Raw genomic sequence first — 12,266 nt, 5'->3', positions numbered from 1 at the left:
CTCTATCTATCAAGGAGATTGTATAATGTTTACCCTTTTTTCTGTTGATATGTATTACACGGATTGATTCTTTTTTAAGTTTTTATTTAAATTCCAGTTAGTTAATATACAGTATAATATTAGTTTCATGTGTACAATACAGTGATTTGACACATACAACACTCGTGCTCATTACATCAGGTGCACTTCTTAATCACACTAATTGGTTTTTGAATGTTAAACTGACCTTATCTTTATGGTAAACCCCTCTTGGTCATAGTGTATAATAATTTTTATATATTGCCATTTTCAATTTGATTATATTTTGTTGATGATTTTTGCATATATATTCATAAATGATATCGGCCTGTCATTTCTTGTGATGTCCTCAAGTTCAGTGATTTTTTATTTCTGACCACTCGTGTCTACTCCTGAGCCTCTGTAGTGAATTTGTTATTTTGGTTATCACACTTTTCAACTCCAGAATTTCTATTTGGTTCTTTTTAGTAATTTCTGTCTCTGCATCAGCATTCTCTGTTTGATGAGTCATTCCCATCATACTTCTCTTAAACCTTTCTCTAGGTATGGGTTAGAGCTGGGTTCAATAGATGTGTCAGGATATGTGTCAATATATGTGTTTGGCGGGTGGGGGACAGAAGATGATCTGCTCCCTTCTGAATGATGAGGGTGTGGGTATGAAGCCTAGAACCACAATAACTATTTTTCCCACTTCAAGGTAAAACACCCTGAGGATTAAGCCAGTATCTATGAAAGAAGACAATGACAGGAAATAGCTGAAGAAAGTCACTGGAACCCTGATGATATCTTCTTCTTTTTTTTTTTTTTTTAAGATTTGTATTTATTTATTTTGAGAGAGAGACAGGGAGAGAGAGAGAGACAGAGAGACAGAGAGAGAGAGAGAGAATCCCAGTCTCCACACTGTCAGCACAGAGCCTCATGCAGGTCTTGATCTCACAGTGTGTGAGCCAAAGAGACCTGAGCCAAAGTTTAATGCTTAACCAGCTCAGCCACCCAGGTGCCCCAACCCTGATGATGTCTTACACTCTGTATCAATAGCATTGAAGTCTTCCCTAATTATGGTATTTTCAATTTTGAGAGGCTAGAAATACTCCTTGTTAAGACGACTGGTGAATGAAAGTACCCAATAGTTTTAACTAATTAAAACATTTTTGAATGTTTATTTAGTTTTGAGAGAGATAGAAAGAGAGAGAGAGAGAGAGACAGCAAGCAGGGGAGGCATAGAGAGAGAGGGGGACAGAGGATCCGAAGCAGGCTCTGTGTTGTCAGCATAGAGCCCGATGCGGGCTCAATGCACAAACCACGAGATCGTGACCTGAGCCAAAGTCTGATGCTAAACCAACTGAGCCACCCAGGCGCCCCACTAATTAAAACATTTTTGAGAAGGAGTCCTCCTAAGTAGCGAGTGGGAAACACAATCACATTATTTGTCTAATAAATATCTGTTGCGGCTTTTCCTGATACATCATCATGTGTATAATTTTGGATCATATGGATAGTTCCTATACATTAACAATTAAAACAGAGGAAAAAGTGCCACTAAATTTACAGTCATAAAATAAGACAGCAAACTGAACGAAAGTCATTTTTAAGAGAAGTGTGGTGTATCAGCTAAGGATGAATAGGCAAATCTTGAAGATTTAGCATGTACAGTGTTCGGTTGTGCCCATGACCTTGTTATATTTAATTCAACTTAGAACCGACTGTTCTTTCCCTTCCTGTGAGTGGGCACCAACTCTCTCCTTGCCCTAAGACAATTACTTGGATAATGGAGATTTACAAATAGTTCTAGAGAGGCAATCAATGGTATAGAGACAGGAAAAGGGGGATAGATAGATCTCCTGAGACTGTTTGGCAAAAGGCAGAAAAACAAAAGGAAAACAATGAGTGTTTGAGGAATAACACATGGGAATGGCATTAACAGGAAAAGAGAAAAAAGAGAGCTAATGCATTGTATGAACTAATTTGGTAAAGAGGAGCATATAATGATGGGGAAATACATTGTATTTCAGAGAGAAAATAAATCTTCCGGAAGTTTTATAGTCTCATTATGTTTTTGTAAAATTTTTATTTATTTTGAGAAAAAGAGGGAGAGAGAATCTCAAGTAGGCTCCACGTTGTCAGCATGGAACCTGATGTGGGGCTTGATCCCAGAACCCAGCTGTGAGATCATGACCTGGGCTTAAATCAAGAGTTGGACACTTCACTGAGCCACCCAGGCAACCTGAGCCTCATTATTTTTTAGGACTAAGCAACCATAGAACTTTTGGGATTGCCAAGTAGAAGCTTTGACCTCAGTAGTTAGGGATGGTTTTGCATGTCTCTGATCCATTTTTGTTGACTCTTTACCCCAGATGTGAGACACCTTGGTTTCTCTCTTCTTGTGTTACACAGCTTGGCTTCCTTTTTCTGGTCATTACCAATCTGGTAGGCTCTTTCCCTACTCAATACCTGTGGCCAAATAGTCAAATAACCAAACAGTATTTGATGGCAAGCAGGTAATTTATCCAAAGGCTAGAGAATGGAGAAGGGGAGCTCATGTTCCAAGGGTATGAAGAGGCAGAGGGGACATAAATTGGGCTAGTGGGGGGCCAGGATGCTTGATGTCAGTCAGATTCTCAGGAAGGGGTGGAGATTACCAGGAACTTAGGCCATGGCCCTTTCTCTTCATTCAGTCAGGAGTTTCCTGTCATGGTGCGCCTAAGGAGGAGTTTGTTAATGTAATATAATGAAGGAATAATGTGAATTTGGCCCACATTGTCCACCATATTGGGTCTGTATGGTTTGATCTGGTTTCAGGTCGTCTCTTGTGCTCTGGCATCAAGATTTTCTGGGTGGGAACACCTGTAGAGAAGGTACTAGAAAAAAAACGACTTTTAAATTTTACTTTTTGTTTTTTGAGAGACAGAGATAGAGCATGAGCAGGGGAGGGGCAGAGAGATAGAGACAGGGGGAGACACAGAATCTGAGGCAGGCTCCAGGCTCTCAGCTGTCAACACAAAGCCTGATGTGGGGCTCAGATTAACAAACTGTGAGATCATGACCTGAGCCAAAGTTGGGCATTTAACTAACTGAGCCACCTGGGCACCCCCAAAATCCAGCTTTTAGATAAATTCTCTGCTGGGCTCTTTGGGCTCTTTGGGGCTTGTCTGGTGACGTGGTTCTCCCACTCTTTGGCATAAAGGGAGAAGCAGTGAGAAGGCAACAGGCTGCAGACAAGTTCCTCCAAGCCACAGGGCAGGGACCTTGAGCGCATTCCTTCTCCCTTCTTACAGAAAAAGAAAAAATGGGCTTTGCAAGTGCCAACATATACTTTTCGTTGCCCTGCAGCTTCTACTATGGGTGTTGCCAACAGTAAGGAATGCCAGACCTGCCATCAAAGTAGGCAGAAAACTGTGTGATTAGACCAGAATCTCTATATTTTTTTTATGGTTTTTAATGAGGCACCTTGGACCTGCATGCCTACAGCACCGCCATTTTATCCACACGTGTGTTAGATCCTTAGAACTTATTCTGTTGTGCAAATGAAGTCAACAGGAGGGCAGTAGTCAAGAATCCAAGAATCCCAACCACACCAATGAGGAAATGTCTGTAAGGACACCCAAAGGTGGTGAATGGTAGTGATAACCCACTACTGTCCATTCCTGGACTACTAGTAAAGTATGAGCCTGTATGAGTAGATGGAGCCAATAGGTCATCCTCCCACTGTGGAGGAGATGCTAGAAGAATGTGAAACAGTCTCAGCAGACAGAGGCTGTGTCTGCCCACTCCTTGGCCATTCACTGGCTGTGTGACTTGGGGTAACCCAGGCACCACATCACCAGTGTTATCCTTACCTATAAAATGGAAATGATAATGAAACCTTTCCTACCTTCCATAAGGGTAGGAAACAAGTAACATAACATAGGAGCAACTGCTATACAAGAATGTGCCAGGGTGGCTCTTTAAAAAGAGCTTCTGACTCTTTTAAAAATTTTTAAAATGTTTTTATTTATTTCTGGGAGAGAGAGAGAGAGAGAGAGAGAGAGAGCGTGAGCAGGGGAGGGTCAGAGAGAGAGGGAGATACAGAAGCTGAAGCAGGCTCCAAGCTCTGAGCTGTCAGCACAGAGCCTGACAGAGGGCTCTAACCCACGAACTATGAGATCATGACCTGAGCCAAAGTCGGACACCTAACCGACTGAACCACCCAGGCGCCCCAGAGCATCTGACTCTTGATTTTGGCTTGGGTCAGGGTCTTGTGGTTAGTGGGTTCAAGTCCCACCTCAGGTTCTGCACTGGCAGTGCACAGTCTGCTTGGGATTCTCTCTCTCTCCCTCCCTCACTCCCTCTCTCGGACCCTCCTCTGGTGGCTCTCTCTCTCAAAATAAATAAATAACTAAACATTAAATAAATAAATATATATTTAAATAAATGATTTAAACTAGATTTAAACTAGAAGGTGCTGCCCTTCAAGGTTCTTTTTGTTTGTTTTTTAGTGACTTTCTAGATTTGGATGTGTGTTTCTAGCTGCCAAGGGATATTTGTTTATGAAATTGCAGACTATTTTAAAAAGACTTAATGCTGTCAATAATTTTAACCTGGTGTTCACCTATTTAATTATGTTACAGAGTTTGCTTCTAGCAAAACTAGAAGAAACAGAAAACTGTTCTTATTCTTTTTTTCTGCTGGCACTCCTGAGACTTTGGCATATCTACCAATTAGTGAGACAGAGATGATAGTAGAAAAAATTTGGAAACTTAATGAAGTTAATGAAAAGGCCCCAACACGGTAATTAGCCCCTGAATAATGGCACTGTGGCTAAAAATGAACAATACTGTCATCAACAAGCTCATTCAGGTCTTGACACTTTCTGAATCATGATGCAGAAGTATAAAGAATACTTTTAATAATTATTATTCTAATGTTTTCTTCAAATGTGGTTTATTTCTTATGGAGCTAGGATAATCTGTGGTTTAAATATAACTGTTCTTGGGGCACCTGGTGGCTCAGTCAATTAAAGCATCCAACTTCAGCTCAGGTCATGGCCTCGCAGTTCGTGAGTTCAAGCCCTGCGTTAGACTCTGTACTAACAAACAGTTCAGAGCCTGGAGGCTGCTTCAGATTCTGTGTCTTCCTCTCTCTCTGCCCCTCCCCTGCTCATGCTCTGTCTCTCTCTCTCTCTCTCTCAAAAATAAATGTTAAAATTTTTTTTAATTAAAAAAACCAGTTTTTATGGCCCTTAATTGTTCTGCTTTGACAAATGTGGATTTGTTATTTTGATAAGAAAGTAACTCTGATATTACCCATCACTTAATATTTACCGCTAAGCAGACTAAGTTCGGAGAGGCTGTGTCTTTTCACAACCTGTTTGGCATCAACCAAATGATTTCCTCACTTGGATAAAAGAAAAAGAAAATTTCAGAAAAGCATTTATTTTGTAGGTCAAAGTTCCCCCAGACTGTGGGTAACAGATGCCCTGGGTCCCTGCCTCTACTGCTCTGATGGCCTTTGGAAATAGACCAGAAATATCCAAAGTCAGGGGAGTCCTGCTTTTGAAGGCAAAATGAAGAGAGAGGGCACAAATAATTCCTACGAAAAAGAGAATTGTGAGCAATGTAAATCTGAATAAAATCAGGATCGGAATGTAAACCTGCCATTTTTTCCAAGCCCTTGTGGTCTGGGAAAACCATTCTTCTAAGAGACCTGATAAGTGTGTATGGATGGGTGTCAGGGGTATTATGTGTCTGTGCCTGTTCACAAGCTTGGAATACCACAAATAGGGGAACCCAGTTGTTCTTGTCTATTAAAAAAAAAACACGTAATTTAAAAAAAATGATACTGGAATTAAGGGCGTCTAATTGATTGGATTTGAAATGCATTTTGTGGATGAGTATGACCTCTGGTGTTAAACTAGAGAAATTCCAGTACTTCTATATCTTCATGGCAGAAAGAGAAGCAAATGTAATTTTCCAAAAGCTTATCCTTCAGAGGTTTCGGGGCTTGTTGTGTGACCTTTATTTCCAACTTTCTTCATTGCCTCCCTCTCTCTTTCCCTTCTGGGTCTTAGAAATATTAATGAGTGTTATGTGCACAGCATCATCCTTGTGGAAGGACATGGACTTTGTTGCCCTGTTTGACTTTCTTACACGTTTGTCTATAATCCTTTATAGGGAAAAAAAAGGCAAAATTATGATAGATGGATTTTAAAGGTTTAAATATACATTTCAGATTCATTTGTTAATTTTATAAAGGAGAGAGCAGTGATGCAAACAGGAACTTCTTAAATGTGCCCCCACCACAGATCAACAGAGTGAGATGCCCCAAACCAGCAGGTTTATGGGGACACAGACAAAAAATGAAACGGGGTTGTTGGTGGCATCTCGTGGTTTGGCATCATCGTTCTGATAGAGGATTATTGTACTCTCCACACACACATTTATTAGCAAGGTGACTGTTTTGGGTGAGTGTAAGCAGGTGATTCCTTAAAACAGAAAAATGATATACCTTGGATTGACTTCTCTCTCCCCAGTCACAGTGAGTCTCATGAGCTTTAAAACAACAACAACAACAACAAAAGAAACCCAGCCTGGCGGAGCACTATTAATCTGAGATTTGGTATTCTGACAATTCCTCATGCTGTGGGTCAGATCTCCATTTCTTTTGTATGGTATGCATCCTGTCTTCCCCTCCTCCCCCAGCTTCCTTTGTGAGCGATGGGAACTCCATGCATCATTGCCATAAATCTTAGTCAACGCTCTTAGTTTCTACATGATTCATGGCCCTGCACCTAATCTCTAGCCAAGCGATAGAGACATACATGGCAAAAGACACAATATTTTGTCCCTGTTGTTTTCTTTATAGAACCTCTCTTTGAAGCCTTGAACTTGATATTTGAGAAAGTCAGTGTGGTACATAGAATGTAGCCATTCCTTATGGATTTTAGTAATTCTACAACCTTAGATCTAATTTGCTGCTGGCAACAATTGTGATTTTTGGGGAGGCCACTATGTCATCTTTCATTTAAATTTATGAAAGGTTAAGCAAAGTAATAATTTACCATGGTAACCCTTCCTTGAGGAATTTAATTTGTAAAGAGGAATCAAACTTTTTTTTAATGTTTATTTTGAAAGAGAGAGCCTTTGGGGAGGGAGGGGGGGAGGGTCAGAGAGAGAGAGAGAATCCCAGGCAGGCTCTGCTGTCAGTGCAGAGCCCAACAAGGGCCTTGATCTCACCAACCCTGAGATCATGACCTGAGCTGAAATCCAGTCGGCTGTTTAACTGACTGAGCCAGCCAGGCATTCGATTCAGCTACACAGAGCAGCTGGAAGAAGCCTGTAGAAAGGGTGATAGAGTGAAAATAAATGTATGATTGATTCTGCACTTGAGTTGAATTTTGTTTCACACCAGCAGGTGAATCACTTTTAATTGGGAAGCTTTCATTGTAATTTCAAATTCAACTCATTAGAATTGTTTTTAATGGTCATGCTTCCTGTGAAATTCATGTGCTATCTACTCAGCCACACCCACGATTCAATGTTTCAGCTTTCTAAACACGTTTTATTGAATTGCCAAAAGTCATAGGCAATGATAAAAATAAAATGCTATCTCCATATTTTAGCTATTCAAATTCTACACTTGACCAAGGCTATTGAAAAATGTCAATTTTGACAGTACTCATTATCTGAAGTCAGGTCTACGGGCCTAAAAGCAACCCTGTCCTTTTCTTCTTGTGGATCTGTTTACTTGTATGTACAAAAAATTAAAATTGTTTAACCCCTGTCCAAAGGATATCCTAAAATGAATTATTCACTCCATGGCATTGAAAACGCACACACACACACTGTTAGGACATTAAGGAACTTAAGGGCAGCTGCCCGAGTAGAATGTCAAGAAATTGGATCCAGCTGAAAATTGCAATTACCTAATGAGGGTCATCTCCTTACACTCCAGTTTCTTGGTCTAATTCATTATAATCTCGATCATAAAAATCACGCTTTAAAACTACGATTTAGAAATGGAAACAAATATTCAGCCAGCTAGTTTCTTCCATTTCCTTCTTGGGGGAGATGGGGATTTCAATTTGCAAAGAAAAACGAACTAGAAGGGCTCAAGATGGAGCAGTAACAGCCCTCGAAAAGGGTCCCCTACCGCTTTGTGTTGGTATATCCCCTAAGAGAAGAACACATCGCAGGAAATTGGTGAGACACAAAATGCCATTTTCATCGGTTTATTAGAAAGTAAATAATATACCGCCTCCAGCAAAACTCCAGCACTGTCCCCGGAGTAGACATTCAGCCAGAGTTGTCGTTATTAATAATTTCCCAGCCAGGCTGTAACTAACGGTGCGAATCAGCCCGCTCCAGGCCCCTCTCCCACCGCCCTCCGCAGTCAGGGCTCCGCCAAGGAGACGCTTGGTGTTTGCGCATCTGTGACCAGCCTTTGCTTTGTCTGTGCTTTGCAGGTGGGGAGGAGGAAGAGGAACAGAAGAGGCGCTGGCAGCCGGTGGCCGCTGAATAGCCCCCATACCCTCGAGCAAGCCGCCTCTCCACCGCCCGAGAAGCCAGCGGGCCTACCCATTGGGGCGGCCGGAGGGCCTGAGCGCCGGAGCCCGGAAACCCGGCGGCCGGGGGCGCCAGCCCCTCATGTTCCGCGGAAGGCGCAAATGTGAGCTGGCGGTAGCTGGGAAAGCCCTCCGCCCCCGCCAGGGGGACCCGGGAAGCCCGAGCGGCCTCCTCCCGAGGACGGTGGGGATCCCCTCCTCCGGCCCCGCCCCCATCCTCCCCCGGCCCGGGCGCCGAGGAAGTTAACCCTCCCAGCGCCGCAGCGCACTCGGGCCGGAGCGCCGCGCAGCCAATCCCGACTCCCGGGCGCCAGCGCCGAGCGGCGGGGAATGATCACGGCGCGGGGCTCGCTCTGCAACTCGCAGCCGCCAAATTCGGCTCAGGCCCCGGGGTTCTCCCCAAGCCCTGCTGCACTGGCGTAGCCGGTTGCCAAACTTTTTCTCTCCGAAGCGGGTGCCCCCGCAGTTATTTGGCGGGCAGCCCGCAGCCCACTCTCCGCGGGACGACTAGGGAGAGGTGGGCGTGAGGCGAGGGGGCTGCTGTTCTGCAGCCCAGCGAGGCGTGCACGCGGGCGGACGAGTGCCAGGGGTTCCGCACTGTCCCCGCGCCTGACCCACGGCCGGGGTGGCCCAACGTGCTGCAGTGCCCGGCGCAGGTGATCTAGACTGCGCGTCCGGCACCAGCTATAGGGGAGGCGAGGGAGGGAGGGAAGGACGCCCCTCTCTTCTCTCTGTTCCCTGCAGCCTGGCTGCACTGCCTGGGAGCTCCCCAGCCCAGGTGGTGCTCCCGAGCCCTCCCAAACGGCAGGTGGCCCCCNGAGGGAGGGAGGGAAGGACGCCCCTCTCTTCTCTCTGTTCCCTGCAGCCTGGCTGCACTGCCTGGGAGCTCCCCAGCCCAGGTGGTGCTCCCGAGCCCTCCCAAACGGCAGGGGGCCCCCCATACCCGCCCCCACCCTGCCCTGCGCACCCCAGGGTTCTCATCCTGCAGATTCCCTCCTCCCCATCTCTCTCATACACGCGCGCTCCCCTAAGCCTCGCGCGCCGCAAACTCAGTCTTGGTCCCCGCAGGTGATGTCATGCCCATTGTTTTGGTGCGCCCGACCAATCGGACTCTCCGCCTGGATTCTACCGGAGCCGGCATGGGCCCTTCCTCGCACCAGCAGCAGGAGTCCCCGCTCCCGACCATAACGCATTGCGCAGGGTGCACCACCGCCTGGTCTCCCTGCAGCTTTAACAGCCCTGACATGGAAACCCCATTGCAGTTCCAGCGCGGCTTCTTCTCAGAGCAGCCGCCGCCGCCGCGCTCCTCACACCTGCATTGCCAGCAGCAGCAACAGAGCCAGGACAAGCCGTGCCCGCCCTTCGCGTCCCTCCCGCACCCTCAACACCACCCGCACCCCGCGCACCAGCAGCCGGGCAGCGGCGGCAGCAGCCCATGCCTCCGGTGCAACAGCTGCGCCTCCTCCGGTGCCCCGGCGGCGGGGGCGGGGGCGGGGGATAACCTGTCCCTGCTGCTCCGCACCTCCTCGCCCGGCGGCGCCTTCCGGACCCGCACCTCCTCGCCGCTGTCGGGCTCGTCGTGCTGCTGCTGCTGCTCGTCGCGCCGGGGCAGCCAGCTCAATGTGAGCGAGCTGACGCCGTCCAGCCATGCCAGTGCGCTCCGGCAGCAGTACACNCTCCCAGTACCACCAGTGCCACAGCCTGCAGCCCGCCGCCAGCCCCACGGGCAGCCTCGGCAGCCTCGGCTCCGGGCCCCCGCTCTCGCACCACCACCACCACCCGCACCCGGCGCACCACCAGCACCACCAGCCCCAGGCGCGCCGCGAGAGCAACCCCTTCACCGAAATAGCCATGAGCAGCTGCAGGTACAACGGGGGCGTCATGCGGCCGCTCAGCAACTTGAGCGCGTCCCGCCGGAACCTGCACGAGATGGACTCGGAGGCGCAGCCCTTGCAGCCCCCCGCGGCCGTCGGAGGAGGTGGCTGCGCGTCCTCCCCGTCTGCAGCCGCCGCCGCCGCCGCTTCGTCCTCAGCTCCGGAGATCGTGGTGTCTAAGCCGGAGCACAACAACTCCAATAACCTGGCGCTCTACGGAGCCGGCGGCAGCGGCAGCGCTGGAGGCGGCGGCGGCGGCAGCGGGCATGGCAGCAGCAGTGGCACCAAGTCCAGCAAAAAGAAGAACCAGAACATCGGCTACAAGCTGGGCCACCGGCGCGCCCTGTTTGAGAAGCGCAAGCGGCTCAGCGACTACGCGCTCATCTTCGGCATGTTCGGCATCGTGGTCATGGTCATCGAGACCGAGTTGTCGTGGGGCGCCTACGACAAGGTAGGCACTGGAATCCTCCCCCCTCAACCACCATCCTCCAGCCTTCTGGGGCCTCGGGGCCGGACGCCGGGTGGTTGGGATGGGCACCGGTGGGAACTCCCTGCCTACTGGTCCCGAGCCTCCCTGGGACGATGGGAGATGCCCGCCGGGACAGCAAGCACGGCTCCGACGCGCACCCCTGATCCTCGAGGCAACTCTAGGAGAGGAAACGTTTCTACGCGCAAAGTTCTAGAGGCAGCGAGTGCCCAGCGCGTTTGGGCACATAAAATAAGTAGTTCCAGGAGTCCCTGGAAGAAAGCCTTCTCCATTCCTTTATGTGTGCTTGGGATTTCGGAGGCCCCTTTCAACCCTAAGCGCTTAAACTCAGCAGTAACTCCCTCTCGGTTTCGAGAACTAGGATCTGCGCTTGAGTCTGTGATGGCGCGGATTCGCTGCCTGGCCATCCGCCTGCCCTGCTCTCTTCCCCCTTCCCTTAGAGGCCAAGTGATCTGATAGATCACAGAGGCAAGACAGGTGCTCCTCTCATCCCCATCCTCCTCCTGGGAGTCCAAATCCACATGCTGGGGACTGGCTGACCCCCACCCCCTGGGTGGGGGGGGTGGTGCGCTCTGGAAGGTGGTCTAAAGTACTTGTTTCTTAAAAGTGCTTCTGTCTGACTGTGTTGCAGGCGTCACTGTATTCCTTAGCTCTGAAATGCCTTATCAGTCTCTCCACAATCATCCTGCTCGGGCTCATCATCGTGTACCACGCCAGGGAAATACAGGTAACTTACGCTCTGCTATTTATGAATGACCCAGAGCACTGCCGCCAGCTGGGAGAAGCAAGGCGGCTTTTTCCAAGCCCTTGTGTCCTTGCTTGAGGTTACAGAAGACACATGCTGTAGTCTTGCGTGAGCACCTGACCTGTTCTTTCAAGAAGTTCAAAACAAAACACAGCATGTAAACCTGCAGTCGCTTCTGGGTTGTATCTGTTAAACCCTTAAGATTTCTTCCTCTGTTCCTCAGGTAGATACAGTTCTCTAAATCAGTCACTGCATTTGCTTTCTTTAAGGCCTGTTAGGTGCTACCCTTCATCTGTAGGGTAAATGTGTGTTCTTAATTGCTATACCCACTTCTAGTGGGTGCGTTATGAAGACAGCGTCTATCTACCTCTATACAGTATTTTCTGTAATGTAACTGAGAGAAGAAGATAATTGCATATGATACTCTTAGCTAATATATATACATAAGACTTGAGGAAAAACTCAAACTCTTTCCACATCCCCAAACACTAAAGAAAAAAAGATCCATTTTAAAGTTAGCATACAAATTCTGTATATGTGGTAGTTGGGTAGATTTTTAGCTACAATCATTACATCGCTTTTTTTTTTTTTTTTAAATATCAA

The 12,266-nt window shown here is 47.6% G+C and overlaps 1 protein-coding gene across 1 annotated transcript in view; it reads left to right on the top strand.

Moving 5' to 3' along the window:
- The window catches only part of KCNN2 (potassium calcium-activated channel subfamily N member 2), a 214,882-nt gene that overhangs the window by 40,651 nt on the left and 161,965 nt on the right, over positions 1-12,266 (top strand). Inside the window, 4 exon segments of the mRNA XM_077746313.1 lie at positions 8,459-8,661; positions 9,626-10,232; positions 10,234-10,882; positions 11,550-11,645. Of these exon segments, the coding sequence (XP_077602439.1) occupies positions 8,640-8,661; positions 9,626-10,232; positions 10,234-10,882; positions 11,550-11,645 (1,374 nt within the window). The 5' untranslated portion in view covers positions 8,459-8,639.

The sequence above is a fragment of the Crocuta crocuta genome, unplaced genomic scaffold (assembly GCF_008692635.1).
Source record: "Crocuta crocuta isolate KB4526 unplaced genomic scaffold, BGI_CrCroc_1.0 scaffold218, whole genome shotgun sequence".
Classification (NCBI taxonomy): domain Eukaryota; kingdom Metazoa; phylum Chordata; class Mammalia; order Carnivora; family Hyaenidae; genus Crocuta; species Crocuta crocuta.
The sequence above is the reverse complement of the archived record's forward strand: the minus strand, read 5'-3'. Positions and strand labels throughout refer to the sequence as shown.